This window comes from Corvus cornix, chromosome 15, assembly GCF_000738735.6.
Source record: "Corvus cornix cornix isolate S_Up_H32 chromosome 15, ASM73873v5, whole genome shotgun sequence".
In the NCBI taxonomy this organism is placed as follows: Eukaryota; Metazoa; Chordata; class Aves; order Passeriformes; family Corvidae; genus Corvus; species Corvus cornix.
In genome coordinates this window covers 514814-533041 of record NC_046345.1, presented here as the reverse complement: position 1 = coordinate 533041, position 18228 = coordinate 514814, and the positions used below count along the sequence as shown (strand labels likewise).

General features: G+C 40.2%; 1 protein-coding gene across 3 annotated transcripts; it reads right to left on the bottom strand.

Moving 5' to 3' along the window:
• Positions 1-599: 599 nt before the first annotated feature.
• STX2 (syntaxin 2) lies at positions 600-18126 on the bottom strand. 3 transcript variants are annotated; one of them, XM_039561034.1, is made up of 10 exons: positions 18025-18126; positions 11501-11572; positions 10920-11019; positions 9408-9482; positions 8904-8977; positions 8597-8705; positions 6879-6952; positions 6637-6774; positions 5171-5281; positions 600-2694 (listed from the first exon to the last, which is right to left on the bottom strand). In XM_039561034.1, exons 1-10 carry the CDS (start codon positions 18052-18054, stop codon positions 2617-2619), a joined length of 861 nt encoding a protein of 286 aa, XP_039416968.1. In that variant the 5' UTR covers positions 18055-18126; the 3' UTR covers positions 600-2616. The 3 variants fall into 3 exon arrangements, with proteins under 3 accessions (XP_039416968.1, XP_039416967.1, XP_039416969.1); XM_039561033.1 differs by lacking the exon at positions 600-2694 and adding an exon at positions 3990-4117; XM_039561035.1 differs by lacking the exon at positions 600-2694 and adding an exon at positions 5814-5821 and having other exon boundaries at positions 5189-5281.
• Between the last annotated feature and the right edge of the window lie 102 nt (positions 18127-18228).

The window sequence follows — 18228 nt, the reverse complement described above, 5'->3', positions numbered from 1 at the left end:
TTTTACATGACACAGCAGAGGCAGAATTAAGGCAGAATAACAGCTTTAGCTGATTCTAGAGATTCATTCCTGTCCAGCTTTGGTGCTTTCCCCCAGCTGGTGAGAGGCAGCAGCTACCTGTATTTTAAACAATCTGAGCATTTTGGTCATACTGAACTTTGTAAGAGCAGCTATGTAACATTTTCCCTATGTTTCTACTGACAGGTAGTCATGAACTGGTCATTTTCCATGTGCTTTGGCATAAACTCTGCATGCAAACCCTCACTGCTCTTAGATTGTTACAGGAGTCATCACAAATTATTTCTATATGAAGAGAGCACTCACTCAAATGAAACCTTGGGGGTTCTCACCTCAACATTTCTCTGAAAAAGTTCCCTGATGGGCACAGCTTAAATTAATAAATCCAAATATTTTCTTCATAATTATCTCTACCTCTTTTTTGGTAAAAAGTTGCAGGAAAGACACCACCTTACCCTGAGAGCAGGCAATCGAGTGTTTGATGTAGGTCACTGCAGAAACACATCAGCCTTACTCGAACTCTTAGTGGGAACATTGACAGAGGCCCCAGGAACACCATGAACACAAGCCAGACACGAGACTCGCGTAGATTGAGTTTATTAGTGCATAGGTTAGAGATTTACTCCCCTCAATATGAACCAAACAAAGAGGTTCATGTGAAAAGGTCTGTTTTGCTTTAAAACAAACTCATTGAGGCAGCTGTTCCACAAGAAGTAAAAACTATGGAGTAGCCTATTCAAATTTCTGGTCTCGATGGGCAAATTACTGCATTATAGAGAAAAAAATTCAACATGACAGGATTTTGAGGGTCAGTTTACATAACCAGCTGGTAAACAGCAGGAGTGATCCCCCCTCATCTAATTTGAGTATCTGTATAAATAATATTTACTGATAAAAATCTAGAAAACTACAGAATAAAAAATGTATTTACCTAGAATGAGCATTAAGGCAACCAATCCTTCCTTACTTTGCATGTAAACTTCCTCACAAACACCAGTGAGCATTCTGGACTTAGAGGTAAAAGAAATTTGTTCATTACTGAAGCCGAATTTTTCAAGCGACTTCTTCATGGCTGCCTTGTAAAGAGACCAATAATAATAATAATAATAATGATATTTGTTTTCTTTTTCTAAACGTTTGACATCTGAATAGCTCCAGCACATTCACAGTATACCTGGACAGCAAAGCAGGAATATTCATACATACGATACAAATTGTAAACTTTGCTGAATTTTATGAAGTCTGAATTCTCACTTACTGAGTAACTTTGATCTCAGACACTTTCAACAAAACCTAAGTTTATGGATGCTAAACTTGTAGGACCGAGTTACTGCAGTTAACATGAGAGCTGAATATCTGAAAACATTGATGAGTATAGTTTTAGACTATGTTTAAAAAGGCACAAATTATCCTCTCCTCTATTTCTCTTAGAGCGTAAATATACCTACATATCTACATGGATATGCTTCAACAACGAGGAGTCACAAACCCAAGTTACAAATACTTTACACACAAAAATACAAAAATAACCTGTAACATTAAATGCAGTTATTTGGGTACATTTGAATTCTTTCAAGCTTTCGAGTCGTGCAAGCTGGCATTACAACAGGCATGTATACACCAAAACACTTCATCTATGTTATATCCACACAAACTTCATAACAAATCAGTGTCTCAGTTTGTATTATGTGTCAGACTCTTCTGGGGGAGTTCATCCCCATGTGCTATATTCATACATCAACATCAGCGAACTCCAGAACAAGAAAACTTGATTTGGCTTTACAAAGTCATTTCTGTCATATTCATTTAAGCAATAAGGCTAAACTGATCCATCAGGTTCCTTTGCACATGAATTACCTGCAAAATTACCCGCTCAAGTGCAAACTCAGCGTGTTTCAGAGCTGTATGCTTTTACCAGAAATGTTGCAATTAACTTCTTATTAACTACGAAAGAAGTATTTAAAGCAATTAACCTTGAAAGAAAAAAAATAAAAAAACTGGCAAGTGTAAAAAAGCTTCTTTTTCCTCTCTTTTCTTCTCAAGTGTAATGCACTAGGCAGTTAAATGAGCAGTCTTTTCAGGATAAAATATTTTAGCACTTGTTGGACAAAAAGCATAAAGTTTAAATAGGTTAAGGTGACTAAATAATTAATACACTTAAACACAAGGCTACATCTCATAAAAACATTCACAAGAGTGCTAACAAAGGCAGCACTGGCAAGGTACTTAAAGTCATGATTAGAATTGGATTAGCAATAGGAAAAAAAGCCAAACAGTCAAAACTCAAAAGTCTCTCAACTCCCTATTTCAACTGTAACACTGAGATGTGAAAAAAATCCTGTTACTTTAGTTCAAAGCATGTAGGAGCAAGTTTCAGTCTTGCAAGTGTCTAGTTTGTGATGCAAAATCCATACACATCCTAATACATTCTGATCTTCATTTATGAGTAAACATTAAGAGTGATTTTGCTTTCATTTTTAACCATTAGTGACAGGTCATCATCCTGGGACAGTGTCAGGCATCATCTTTGGAAAAGGTTTGGTTTCACTGAAGATGTTTTGGAGTTTCTCAAGGTTCATAACTCTTGGAATGTGCTTGCTAGGACAGAGTTGTTGCCAGGATAATTCCAAGTATCAGAAGCAATACAGTTACACATATTATTATGAACATCAATTTCTGCAGGGAAAAGAGAGAAAAATTAAGACTGAAATACTTTTTCAGAGACAGAATTGTTTAAATATATTCAGAGCCACAGTAATACTGACACCCAGGCTGAGCATTGGGATTTTCTTTCTAAGGAGCAACCACTGCTATGATTTCCTTGTTTCCTGTTTCTAACATACATGTAACCGTGGTCACAAGACAGAGCCATCTGTGCAACATTTCCCTGTTTTCCTTTACAGAACAAGGGTTGTTACTCATACCCAACTTCTGTAAACATCATTAGAAACAGATGTAGGTCAAGTCTAAGTAACTGCTCACTGCCACCCTCCTTGGATAAATATTGGCAGCCTGCTCAAACCTTTACATCTGCACCCTTAGTGGAATTCACCAGAAGGTCAGTATAAACATTGTGTGGGCAATAGCTCAGAGGAGCTGCAAGGGTTAAAAAAGGAGAGCTCGTTCTGTGTAAATGCACCGAGGTGTGACCCTGGGTTAGGCATTTCTGACTGCAAGTAATGACACAGTAAATTCTGCTCCCTGCCCACAAACCAGAGCTCAGCAGGATCTCAAACACCAAAACGAAAACCTAGATGTTAAAAAGAGTGTTAGTACAGAAATGTGAATTTCTGATGAGCTGTCTGAACTGACACCTGCTCCTGGTGTTCTGTACAGAGCTTAGAGACACTGCATGTTACAAGCTGCATTTCTACTGCACTCAGACAAGTTAACTGCTATTCCCTACTTAGCCTGGCTAAGCATTTTCTGGACAAGAAATGGTACATTACTACAGCAAAAATATGAACACTGAAAAACATCTCATGTCCTAAACACACTGTTATCTCCCACTGTTTCATTTAGTCTAGCATTAATAAAGAGTTTCAAAGTAAGAAATTTTAAGATGTTCTCCAAGGCATAACAGCCAACTTTATGATTACAGCCATCTACTTTTTTAAAAACTCTACAGAAACCCCCATTTGATAAAGTTCCAAGTGTACTTAGCATTCCATATTGTTTGCTGATGTGAACTTTCAGCATAAAAAAAAAATAATTCCAAGAGCTGTGAGCCAGTTCTTGGCTTTTTGCTGTCATTTCCTGCTGCTGCTGGGTTGGCAGTGGCTGCACTCTGTGCACTGGGCAGGTCACCAGCAGGCGTCAGCCTGCAGGATCCACATGCAGGAACTGTCACAGGGCACAGAGAGCAGAGCCAGCAATGCACTCAGTCCTCCCCCACGTCCCTGCACAGATATTAAGGGTTAGCAGAACAACACAGAGGAAACAAGAGCCAAATTAGTTGATTAGTTACTTACTGCCACAGTGGCAGGAAGCCATGCATGCTGAGGTTATCCAAGCATCACCGAATACCAACAGACAAACCAATAATTAGAGCTACTATGGCAATCAACACCACTGACACAACGATAATTATCCACATTTTCTGTCAAAAAACAAGGTATTGTTAGCATTAAGCACATTAACACTTGCATTTATTTTCAGTTTTTCAAACAGTTTTTAGATCCACAAGCACTTTTGTTAAAGCCTCCTGTATTCTCAATTTGAGATAAATTTATCTGTATAATCTTGCAAATGTAAGAATTAACACTTTTAAACAGGTAAACTCATGTGATTAATGGCTACACAGTTATCAGAGATGACACAACCACCATTTACAAACATGTTAAGTGGGCTCTTTTAACACTTCTGAAAAGATCTTTTGTAAATGAGCCAGGCGTGTTATCTCTGTGTAAATCTGTATTTGTAGAGAGATGAATTATTCCCTCAAATCCAGCTCACCATGAAGAGCCTCACCGAATTGCACAGCATATCAAAAGGGGAAACTGGAATGTAAAAATAAACTACTTAGTAGTCTGATATCAGAATATATTATTTGGTGTCTGATGGGAAGAAAGATACTGAAACAAAACAAGTGCCATGGAAAATGCCGGAACATTCCTTTGAACTCAAGTCCTCCACAAATTCAGTGTCACAGCACAATGTCACACCCTTCCCAGGGGGAAGATCCCCCTAATTTATCTGTAAAACCAGTAACTAAAGACAGAATTTAAAAAAAAAAAAGCCTATTTCAGCAAAAGCACTTTTATTTTTCCTGCTAGCAAATAGATTTTATAGCTTTAAATCCAGGTAAGTTTACCAGTGACAAACCGCAAAAAACTTTTAAGGTTATTTAGAATCTGAATAATTTAAGGTATTGTGAAAGCTAGTAAGAAAAACATGTGAATTTATCTACTGGAATAATACATTCATTCTTCTTCTGGGGTTTTTACAGTCTGTAATGGCAGCTCTGAGTGGAAAATTGTGAACACACCCTTAGCTGTGCATGAATTGCTGATCTGTTTTCACAGTCCAGGAAGTGTCTGTCCTCTATTGGTATTATAGATTTACAATATTAACTATAGCAAAATAATTCACATTGCACATGCTCCTGTGCTAAGTCAAAATATTGACTGGCACGATTACAGAGACAACATACCCTCCGTGCTTTACTTTGATATTTAACTGCCTTTTTTGTCTCTTCTTTTGCATGTTCCACATAATCCGTCGCATTCATCACGTTCTTTTCTATGTTATTGATCATTTCACCCTTAAAATGAAATTTCGAAGAAAAAACACATTATTGGAACCCGTGGATATTCATTTAATGACTCTAAAAGAAAGGCTCTAGAACATCAAGAATTACTTTCACAAGTCCACGATGTACATACTGGGGATGATGTTTTTTCTGCTTTGGCATGTAAAGGAAAAAGGGAATGAGAAGCAAGGGCTCACAGCTCTCACCAGACAAGGAATGTTCACAAGCAGGGCAGGCAGATTTCTCCCTTGTGCAGGAACAAGTACTGACCACCTGAAAACATTCCTTGTGTGGGAGGGATGTTTCAACAGCCAAAGCTGAAAGTGACACACTCGAGATCAGAAATCCCTGGTGTGTCTGAAGTGCAAAAGGACATGGACTACTTCCACACAAGGTTCAACAGCTCTCTAGGAAATGCACACATACAAGTTCCTCAGAACTGGGGGATTAGGATGTCAGTGTGTGACAAATTCAAATTAATTATGAAGAATGAAATTTGGCAATGAAATGGAGGATTGGTGAAAAATGACAGCAAGTCTGTTACCTGTGTCTCTGTCCATCAGAAGAAATAATCAGCAGCAGTAAACAGCAAAGCATTACAGAATGATGCACAAGTAACTTTTATTCATATGTAATTCAAAAGAAACCTGCTACCAATTTCTCTTGGCTGTTTAATATCAAAGCAACAAAGGACTTCTAGAACAAAACCCAATTACAAAAAATAGTCCTTTTCAGGCAAGTTTCTCTTCTTTTCACTTTCCTGCAGAAGTCAAACCATTTTAAGATCAAAGTTAAAAATACTTTTGTTGGATAATTGCTATTTAAAGACTAAAAACAGAACAAATTTATGTACATGTCAAGACAAAGCTTACAAAGACGAGAGATGAGTTGAAGGACTTGTCAAGCCCTTTATGTTCCTGTTAGTGACCACAGCAATTGCACCTCTGCGTGAAGTGCAAGGTGCACATAGCTTTGCTGATACACCTGTTATTCCACTATGGCTGAGAATCTGAAATTCCCAAGGCATTAACCAATGTCCCAGGAGACAGCTTTGCGTACTTAAACGTGCACAAATATGTTCCAGCATATTACAATTAAGCATATTGAAGAAAATATTAAATATACTGACTGGTAGGCAAGCCTGCGTCGGCTACTGAAAGCATGTCCTGCAAGTACACTGAGATGGTCAATTTGTCCACAACAAAACAAAAACCTCCAGTGATTAACTTTCATATATTCTAAGCACAGCCCAGAACCACTGTAAGTCTGCACTGTCTGAATATAATCAACTGCTTCTGCACACTGCGAAGAGGAAGAGTGAGGAAAACACCCACCATCCCATAAATGTGTCTGAGCTGGTTCCTTACCTGAGTCTCAACAAACATTGCCATGTCCATGAACATCTCATGAAGCTCCCGAATGCTGGACTCCAGTTTCATAATATCCTTGTGACGTGACTCGATTTCGTTCAGGGCTTGCCTGGTAATTTGAGAGTCTGATATAATCTTTGGGAGAATGGAAAGACACATGGATGTAAGCAAGTGCCAACACACTTGTAAAGAGCGGGAGCAGCAGAACAGAAGAGACTAACTGGACCAGGAATACTTACATCAGAAGTGAAAATGGAAGGATTACCACTCTCTAACATTTCTTCCAGTTCCTCATCAGTGGTGGTCTTTCCAGCTAGGACAAAACAACAGGACTTCACATAACATCACTTATTCATTATTGAACATAACATTTTACCATCCAGAAGGATGACAATTCAGAGACAATTCCTGCATTGAGATTTTGCAGGATAAAACCCTGTAGTGTCCAGCCACTACCAAGGGCCATTTTGCTTATCACAAAATCCAGAAAGTATCAAGCAATAGTCAGAAACCAAATGTAGATTCAAAGCTACCATGAAGAATCCTGGTCAGGGCTGGTTTTGCCTGGCTGGTTGGGGTCTTTTCTTTGTCAAATTGAAGAGAAACATTTACAATCTACATATGAGCCTTGCTACGTGGAGCGTTCTTCAGAATGCTATTCATGTAACACTCAGTATTTACCTATTCCATTCAGTCACATCACTCACCCCACCACTGTGTGGGCAATAAAATCTTTACATAAATTTGATTTTACCCACCCAGGATTCCATTCATGTTCCACACAGAGAAGATGATAACCCCCAGTGTGCCTTCCCTACTGCTTTGATGCAGTTTAGTATTGCATGTCTGAGCCAACTGAATCCTATTGATCACACTGGTACAACAAATCCAACACAGCCAAAGGATTTGTATTGTACAGTTTTAACAATTACATATCAAATCCCTATTCTGCCAATGAAAAATAAGTTGAATATCTGCACCAACTTATGTAATTCTGTCCCACCAGGTGAAAGATACAGTTTGACTATTACTTTCTGATGTTAATACTCAAGAATGCTGCAAAACCTGCTTTAAAATTTGTAATGCTTAAGAAAAGCTGAAGGCTCTAATTGGGTCATAACAACTTTAACTTGAAAGAACCATGTCCTGAGGTATCGGGGTCCCTCCCCTCAAACACAAGCAAAGAACAACTTTACTTGCCTAATCAACTCTACTGAAATGCTGAATTGAACCATTAGCACCAGAGGCTTAATGACAAATTTGAAAAGCACATGAAAAGCAAAATTTTCTTATAATTTGCCAGTTTCTCTGTTTGCATTCCCTGTTTCACCAATGTATGTATTCACTTCTATAAAGCATATTAAAAAAAGAGACTAATTTTAGGCACTTTTTAGACACCTTCCAAGGTAGATGCAAAGCCAGGAATGTTTCTAAATACTCGTAACAACGAATTGGAAGTAAGTCATATGTGAGTCAGTCAACAAATGATTAAAGCACATATAACAGCAGCACTGATTTTATGCCAGATGAATTTAACAAGTGTCCTTGTAGACAAAAATGGCATCACATGAAAAGAGATGTTATCCTGTTAGGCATGTTAATTTTGGAATGGCTTTCAATAACACTTGCTGTTTCAGAATGCAGCTTTTCTTAATGCTTCATTTAAAGTTGCAACATTGGATGTAAATGAAGCAAAGGAAAAAGATAATTTCTTTAATAATTTTCAATCTATAGGAAATTATTGAGTGAGTTTTCTCTCTTTTCTTTACAGCTGTTCTAAAAAGAGTAATATCAAAGAGTTTGTGCCATGCAGTAAAATTGTTTCTTTTCTCTCACACACTTCAAGATGCTGTCCAAGATCTCTGAGGCTTTGTACCACATTTCATTAATATGCGACACGGCAGGTACTAACAGCAGGTAATTTTGGGATTTCCAGAACCGTGTTTGGGCCACTTACTTATCTCTAACTGTCTCTGTATCCGGCCTTTGCTGCGCTCCCGGAAAAGCGTCTGGGTCTCGTTGTACTCGGTCATGACCTCCACGAACTTGTGTGCCAACACGGAGTGCTGGTGTGAGGGGTTGGACACGGGACAGAAAGGGTCATCAGAAAGGGTCATTTCTGTCATCCACAACAGCACTGCACAACAACTCAGAGTGCCACTCACTGCCCAACAAAACACCACGGGACATGATTTCACAGCAGTTCAACTCACTCTCCACTTTACCAGAATCCACTGATTTTCTCTGAACTGGAGGGATCCTACCTGTGTTTTTCTTATCCTGAGGTCCACTGATGTCCGGTTAGCATTTTCACCCTGATCAAAACTCTGTTCGATAGCTAAGAACAGGACAAGAGCACTGAGTCAATGGCAGTTATTTAACAGTGTAGTTCAACTGCTTTGTAAATATTATTATTACTTTTTAAAGGTACAAGCTCCCCTTAGACGTGTAACATTTCAGGGGAGGAGAGGGGTGGCAGTGATATATAAATAAAATTTTTAAATAATTTTGATGACTGGTAGACATCTTTGAACACAGTAACTGCTTCAATCATACTCTAAACAGAGTTACACTGTACTCTGTTACACTCTGGAAAAATTTTAAAATATGTCTTTTTGCAATTAAAGTTAATCTTCTTCCAAAATATCATCCCCCCCAAAAAAGCAGTTCAGTTGCAGAATACATTTCTACACGGAGGAATAACTTTGCATTGTAATTTTCTAGGTTATTTCTGAAAGCAAGGAGTTTTATTTGTCCTCACAACTTACCCTTTAGCCTGGCCCGGATTTTATTAGCAATCTTCTTTATTTCCTCATTTAGTTCTTCAAGTTCTTCCTTCGTTCCTTTAAAACACAGATTTTTTTAAACCATTAATGATTGATAACAGTAAGTCAGCAAGAGTCTATGAATCTACCTTGCAATCTCAGAATTGTATTCAGTACAACTATGCAGAGTTGAAGTTTATTATCCTCCTAAGTACTTTAAATACTGTTTTTATAACAGCAACCATCAGGTTCTTGCTTCTTATGATAGGCTTACATCTGGGAAATGTTATTATTACCAAACCTTCAACTAAACCAGGTGATAGTTTTTTTTAACACATTCAGGGTAATGTTAATTTGCTAGTCAAAAGCTAAATGCTACTGAGTTCTAAGTACAAGTGAAATACAGATTTATCTCCCCTTTTTCTCAGCTGTGTTGTGTACCACGTGTGCATTGCTTTTACACTCACTAACAGATCCATACCATGCACTGGCAGTTACATTCTGAGGAATTCTACCCCGAGCATTCATGGAGAGCTTTGCTAGATCCCTGTCACAGGGCTCACTGAAGGCACCGGATTCACAAGAACACACACTGCTCACAAGTGCTCTCACTCTATGCTCCTATACAATTCAGATGCAATTTTGAGCACGATTTTTAGCACAAACACAAGCTGATAAATGAGCTGAGACCACAAACTTTAAACATTCGGATGAACCCTGATTAAACCTGAGATTTGCTGAAAAAAGCAGCCTGCAAAATCAGTTGTAGGAATACAAACATACAGCAAGGAAAACAGGGGGACAGCCTAAACTAACACCCCAAGTTCAGTTTTCATCAAGAAGATGAAACAACAAGATAAATGTTAAGCCAGCATTGCAACATTCAAAAAAAAAAAAATATCTCAGCATCTTTTCTTCCCTTTTCTTTGAGCCCTGCCCAAAGCACAGACATGCCTGGAGCTAACAAGGGTTCAGAACAGGGAAGAGTCCATGGGCAAGTGCCCTGAACTTCCGAGTTCTCTGCTCAGAAAGCACAATGTCACTTCCAGCTTTGGGGTTCAAGCCTCTAAAAATAGGGCTCCACATGGAACTGGAAGTCCTGCTGCAGCAGCTGGCTCTGGTGTTAGACAGGACCTTGACCCTACTGAAGCGTAAGGAGAGGACTTGACAGTATAACCTTCAGTTGACAACTTCAACATTTTCACAAATTAGAAGAAACGTAAGTAACCTCTCAGTTTCTGAAGAAAAAAATCCCATATTAACATGAGTTTTGGTCTAGAAAAGGTTTGGATCATGCAAAAAATATTCTGAAAATACATGTTTTCAAATGAGACTTTAAAAAGGTCAAAATAAACAAATGGAAGTATTAATTCAATATTAAAAATGAAAATATTTACTTAGTGTTACATTTTGCATTCTGAACACCTGAAGTTCCATTCCTGTAGAGAGCTAAAACAAAGAAACAATATTTCAGAATACCTAGCCACAGTTATGTGAATCTTAAAAATTACTCACTTCCTTCAGGATTTGGTGCTGACAGAATAATGCTGTGCTGTTTCTTCACTTCTTCCACATTTTGTGCTATTTTTGCTATATTATTTCTAATTTCCTCAACCTAGAGGAAGAGAAATATGGCAAAGAAGACATTAGAATAATTCAGGGCAAATATTTTTTTAAAAACAAAACCAACTGCTAATAAAACCCAAACAATTTCATCTGTAAGTACCAGAGAAAGAAATCCCAGCAGAAATGTCGAAGTTTAAATAGTCTGTAATTTTTTTTAACTAAAAAACAGTATTGTTAATAGCAAATATATTCTGTATGGCCAAAAACTTAAGTGCTAATATTCTTAATAAACAACTATTTTAAAGTTCTATTAGTAAATTTCTTGTTGATAGGGAATTAAAAACATTTCTCTGTAATAAATACAGAAATACCCTGACATAAACTAATGAAGTGTTACCAACATTGTTTCAGCATTTACAAACGATCCTGGGTAGGATATGTAGATGAATTGTTAAACCTAATTATTGAAATTAAAAGGCACAAAGAGAAAACAGTAAGTCTTTAATCCATGGTGAAAACTGTAACTTTACCTGTTGGAAGAAGTCATCCATAAAATGGTCTTTTTCAATGACAACTGTCTCCCCATCTTCATTTCCTTTATACTGTAAAAGACAACAAAAACAAATCTGTGAAATAAACCCCCAGACACTGTTCTGGAAAAACAACTTCTGCCACATTGCTACAGCACACACATCTTTGTCAACAGTCTGCAGAGTAAAAGAAGTTTTTCTTTTCTGAGGACTGTAATCTAAAAACAAATAAGCAGAGAGGCCACAGAAAGTGAACTGACTGCTGCGGAGTTGTGACAGAAACACGGAGCGGTGCTGAGTGCTCGTGATGTAACAAGCTGAACATCTAACGCCAGCCAGAACAAAACCATCCACCGCTACTGCTTCTGCCCTCAGGTGCTTTCAGGGTGCCATTCCACACCAGTTCAGCCATAATTAGTCTCTACTAAACTAGAAATACACTGCGTAGCTGACAAACCCTCACAGCCTCTCCCACAGCCCCAGGCTCGGCTCCCGAGCCCAGAACCTGCCCAGCACAATCTGTGCATTAACAGTAACTCCGACATTATTTTTATCACGGGAACGGAGAGAATTAACGTGCATCATATGAGGGCAAAGAGTTCAAGCTTCTGTCTTCTTTAATTCCCTCTGTGGAGCACAGACTGTTTGAACGGCATTGAATCAAATTTAGAACAAAGTATTACTCTCAACATACAGTCAATGGGTTATCTGTTAGAAACAAACAAACTACAAGATAGGTATCATTATGGGATTTTCATTCCAAGACACCTTTTTTCTTACAAGGCCCTCTGCCTCTGATCTTCTAACACCCACTTTCTGCTCCTAACCTCTATTACCCAAGAAGTTTGGTTCCAGTTTAATTAGATTACGGGAGATATCCAGTGTTTGTGTGACAATTCTGCAATTCAATCCAGTGTCAAGCGCTGCTATTATCTTCTAAAGGAGTTACAGTCAATTAAGATCCAGGCATCAAAATCTACGAGTGCCCCAAATCTTCAGGGAGAAGTTACTGTACTTGGTGCCAGCTCCTCTCCTGCCAACTCAGGGAATGCACAAAGCCCTGTGGCAATGCGTTTGTCAGAAATCATGTGGGTTTTCTGCTTGGGGAAACAATAATGCCCTAAGTAAATACAGGAACAGAGATGTCACTGCTCTCCTGGACCAGCCTCCAACCACACAGTGTTGGGTGTCATTGCAGACCTTCTGCAGTCACTCATTTTGGGGAGATAACGCTGGAACTCAAATTATCTGTCCTTAGAGATTGTCATCAATTAACAGTCTTGCTTAACACAAATAAGGGAGGAAGTCTGTGCCCAAATGAAGTCATCTGACATTCTACCTTTCCCAAGACTGCACTGCTACTAAGCCACGAGCTCTAAGTTAATATTAATGAAGTAGCTACACTTTAAAGACATTTAACTTCATTATCTATGCAAAAGAACACCTTCTATTTATATTTACTGAGTAAAGAATAATTCTTCTGCTTGTTCATAACTGCTTCCTGTATTTAGTTATTTGAACTAAAAATAATGAAAATGGCACCTACTAAGAGATTCAAAATGTCAGCTTTTAGTTTGATCAGATCTTAGTAAAACATGTAACACCTGAGTGAATCCTAAATGAATGAACAACACACAAATTTGACTCAGTAATCTGCCTGGAGATGCTCAGCTGGGAGGCAGCTGATCATGACTCCCCAGCCCACAGCCTGTGCCACGTGTATTCCACTTTCATATTTGGTTGCAATGACACCCCTGACAGATCAGTTTGTTCTCTACAATTTGTTGAAGGATTTATGGACAGCCCACTTCAGCCATCACCACTTGAGACACCTGATAAGTTTGTCAACCTCTGTTCTCTACGTCCTTAAATCATCTCTTACCTAAAATACAGCTCATTTGGTAACTCTCTTCCACCGAAGTGATGTGCTTTCATGCTTCTTTTGACAAGCACACAGCTCACCAAGAACTCACTTTTATCACTGAGTTTAGCAGAAACATACTGCTCTCCCTGGACTTCACCTCCCCGGTACAAGCAGTATCACAAAAAGCTGATAAAAAGTTTCACGTCAATGCCAAGAGCAATCTAATAAAGTCTGTTTGCAGCTCATACCTTGACCTTGGGACTCCAAGTCTGGGATATGCAGCTCCATAAACACTCAGAGACCTATAAAATTTCTCAAGCTCCCTCGGGAGTTTGTGCTGCTTTGGCTGGGACAGAGTTAACTCTCTTCACAGGATCTGGCACTGGCTGTGTTTGGGATTAGTGCTGGACCTGTGTTGACAACACAGGGGTGTTTCAGTTACTGCTGAGCAGCACCTCCAGCGTCAGGGCCTCTTCTGCTCCTCACCAAGGAGGCTGGGGGGGCACAGATGGGAACAGCTGTCCCTGAGTGACCCAAGGGGTATTGCAGACCACATGGCATTATGCCATGTATAAAGCTGAAGCAAGAAGAAGGAAGGGGGGCACCTTTAATGTCAGGGCATTTTGTCTTCCCAAGTCACTGTTATGTGTGACAGAGCTCTGCTTTTCTGGGAATGGCTTGACCCCTGCCTGCCCATTGGAAGTAGGAAAGAATTCCTTTTTTTGGTTTACCAATTAAACTGCCTTTACTCTCAATCCATGAGTTTTCCCACTTCAGGAATTCTGCTCCCATCCCACAGGGGTGAACGAGGGAGCAGCCACGTGCTGCTCTTGTTGCCAGCCGGGTTAAACGACCGATATTCACAGTATAATTTCTCAGCTCCGAGCAGAAGCTATCCTGATGGTTGATGAAACTTTTGTCACTTCCACTACCTTACAATATTGCAGAAATAAGTCAGGTTGGAGATACCTTCCTAATTACTGACCTTTGAAACTGAAAACAGCTTTTGACTGAAAAGCGTGACTATTACTTGCCCTTGAAATTCCATTCAAGGTTAGCTCTTTCTCAGTGCAGATCACGTGTACTGCTCTGTCAGGCTGCAAGGATAATAACTGAGCATTATTCCAGGGAATCGGCCCCAAGGAGTATGTTACGGAGTGTTACAGCTTCTGCCTACAGCATCTGTGTGTCCAGAAATCCTTCTGCATCCGAGCAGCCAAGGAGGGCTTGCAGAGGGCCAAGGAGAGCTGAGGCAGCTTTGGCAGATCAATCATTAACACGCTTTCAGCAGCACTACTGTACAACCACAGAAACATCAGATGGTAACCCACTGCAATAAATCACCTCACACTGCTATGACATGGAAGGCACACAGCTCATCCTCAGAAAATCCCACGTCTGAACGAAGCCTCACATCAGAGGCTGACTCGGGGAAAACAACAGTTGTGTTTTCCTCCTTCTGGAAATGCTCATTTTGTGTTTGTCTCCGTACCACCCAATTCTAACAGTTTTAACTTCTGTGACTTTGTGGTTTTTCACCTGTTCCTAAACAGTTCTGGGGGCACCAACTGACCATCCAAGAAACAGTTCAGAAAAAAATCAATGCAGTTCTGTTCAAGTTACAGGTCCTTGCTTAAAAAAAGCTACAGTCACATATGAACTTCCAGATTGCTATGTACTACTCATTTTTCAAACATTACGGGTAAGATACCTTCATTAACAGTCAAGAGTAAAGAAATATAAAAATCACGTATTTTAAATTATTCACCAATCAAGCATGAAAAATGGATTCCAACAGATAGCTCTGCATCCACTTCAGCATGTAACAAGGGGGTAATTTTTGAGCCATATGGACAATGCACTCTAAAACATCACTTTGCTTGAGCAGAGGTCTATGTCTAACCTTGTTCTGAAATGATTTAACAACAGAAAGAAAGCAGTTTTATTAACAGACCTTTAAAGGGACATCTGTTTTTATTTAATACCTGATGTTAGCTAAATGCACTCAACTGAGTATCTGAACACAGACTGTACAGCTCTTTTAGGGCCATTTTAAGATGGACTTGTGTCTGTGAACAGCAAACCACTGAGGGCTGGGAGCACATTTTGCAATCACAGCTACGTACTACTCATTTTTTCTTCCCTAAACACCTACTATAGACCACTGATGAAAGCAGTGTATTAGATCAGAGAGAACCTTTTAATCTTACACTTACTTGTGCTCAAAACAACTAAAACCAGTCTGGGATTTGATCCATTGTCCAATTAATTGTATTAAAGGACATTTCAAACAGCTTAAAGAAGTTCATTTGGGCCTGCTCAGAGTAACTTAGAAATGACATTAAAATAACCGACAGTTGAACAAACACAATTATGGCTGCTATCTTCTGAAAAAGCATGTACTTTACAAAACTTCTTCGAGCTAAGAAAACAAGAGGAAGCAACACTATCTGAAGGCTATATAATCTGCATGTCATCAACCACTTCTTTCTCCAGCAACTGTTTAACTGCCTAAACATACTGTATTAGCAAAAATAACTGAAAGTTATGCTAATTTTGTGTTAATGAACCACAAACACTGATAGGTAACATTTCTCCCTCTTCTTTATAGTGATCTAGGAAAAATTAATGACAAAATATCTTGCTTGCTGCCCAATACCATCCAGGAACACACAAATGAGGGCACAGAAAATGAACATTTCTGCTGAAGGCAATAGTGTGCTCAGTTAAAACAGGTCAGTGTGGGCTGGCTACAGTCCTGGGATCTTTTTAACTCCTTGGGTACTCCACTGGTTCTTTGGGAGAGATGGGGTGAGGGAACTTTCAGGTAAAGTAAGATCAAAAGAACACATAATGAAATCCTCACGCCAAAGAAAAGAGGCGAGGTATAGTTATTTCTGAAGATTTTGCAGGCCTAGGCCTGTTTGAAAACCACAACGTCTGTGTTCTGCTCTTCACTTAATGATTTAGCCAAGTGAAATACAATGAAACTACATTAATAAACCCAAACAGTTTGGAAAATAGGCAAACGAGTGTTAACACATTATTTCTTCACATTCATTATTCCTTTTCAAAGCACCTTATCCATGTGTCAAGCATCTCTGTTCAAAGCGTTTATTCTATGAAAGGAAAGCTACTTCACAAAACCATTAATCTTTTGATATTTCAGATAAAGCTGTAAGATGGAAGCTGCTACTTCAGTGAGTTCCCCATGGAAATGGGAATATCCACCTCCCTTGGATATGCAACTTTCAAAACTTCACGTCAACTACACAGTTATAATTGTAATAAAACATAGACTAGATCTTCAGTAACTTTTACCTTCATTTGATGTTTAAATATTCTTTTCATTAGAAGACTTTTAAGTCTCTAAGCTATTTATTAATTCTACAGGCAGTGAAAATTACATTGATGAACATATGAAGCACTTCAGTAATACCGGCCCATATCTATTTAAAGCAGCAGCCTGCTGCAGGAATGTTTTCAGATGTCAAATACTAAAGCTGGCTTGAAAATTCCTCTGTACAGCTGCATTAAACACTTTTAGCTCTGTCAATGGGGGGTGTGCCAGGGTGTGTTATTGGTTTCTTCCATTTACAAAAACATAGAACAGGATTAAGTCTATGGGTATAGGATTATAAATTATAAAGCAAATTTGGATCACTATTGGTTGCTTTCTCTATCTGGGAAGCGCACACCAGCACCGAAATTTGGCACATGTTCCCACAACCTGGACATGTTTAGAAACAGGAAAAGGGAATGAGTATACCTGAAAGAAATGACACTGTTTTTTTGGCATGACTCCAAAACATCATTCCTGGTAGAGAAACTGTAATTTAATCACCCTCGAACTTTTCAAATGCTGCCAATTCATCCTTTCAGAGAGGAAGACAAAGAGACTGGTAATTCCATCATTAAAGATGGAGCTTCCAAAATGTATTTGGTGTTCCACAAGATGAAAAAGCCCTAGCCCCAAATGCAGCTCAACACAGCCCAACTTCTAGATATACGTGGAGTACTGAACTATCACAGGAACTCCTGTGTGTTCTCCATTTCCATTTCTTTTCAGGAAAAAAAACCAAACCAAACAAACCAAACCCAAAACAAAAAAAACCCCTTGAATAATCTTTTATTTTACCCAAGCCATATCCTGTTGCAGACAGACTGATGGTGCCTCCCCTCAGCTCTCCCTTCTTTTTTAGGATACTGTTTCCAAAGCACAAATAAGGGAAAGGAAAAGAGCGTATAAACAGCAGCAGCTACCATTTTGTAAACACGCGGAAAATAAAGCCTGCAGAGCGCTTTCCTGCCGCATCATGGCCCAAGAGCTCCCGGGCGGACAAACCCACCCCGCTACACCGCGGGCGCCTCCAACGCGGAATTACCGGGGGGTTTAGTGCCGGCCAAACCGCTTCGCAGAGGCCAGGAAGAAGCGGAGCGCGGCGCGCTAGAAAAATCGCACAAGGTGGACCTGCGCTGCCAGGCCCCCGGGGACAGGTCCCGCAGGAGCAGGGCCCTCCCGGCCCTCGGGACCGGCGGTGCCGCGGAGCCCCCGCCGCGCCGCCCGCCCGCCCCTTCGCGCGGCCACAGCGGCCCCGCGCCCCCAATCCAATCCCGTCCCGTCCCGTCCCGTCCCGTCCCGTCCCGTCCCGTCCCGCACCTCCGCCAGGTCACCCAGCCGGTCCTTCATCCCCGCGGCGGCCCCGCGCTGCCCCTCCGCGCTCCTTCCGCGGGGCCCGCCCGCCCAGCGCCCACGCGCACGCGCGGCCACCATCCCCTGGGGGCCCCGCCCGGCGCCGTGACGTCACGGGGCGCTGCTCGGGCGGGCCCGCGGGGCGGGGGAGGGGGCACGGCGGGCGGGTCT

What these genes read in the sequence shown, in the direction of transcription:
- STX2 (XM_039561033.1), bottom strand. Translation starts at nt 18,054, where the DNA reads ATGAAGGACCGGCTGGGTGACCTGGCGGAG. An exon ending in GGCTGGGTGACCTGGCGGAG is followed by an intron (nt 11,573 to 18,024) that starts GTGCGGGACGGG and finishes TGTCTTTTACAG; the next exon opens with TATAAAGGAAATGAAGATGG. An exon ending in ACAGAGACAGTTAGAGATAA is followed by an intron (nt 6,953 to 8,596) that starts GTAAGTGGCCCA and finishes GTTTTGTCCTAG; the next exon opens with CTGGAAAGACCACCACTGAT.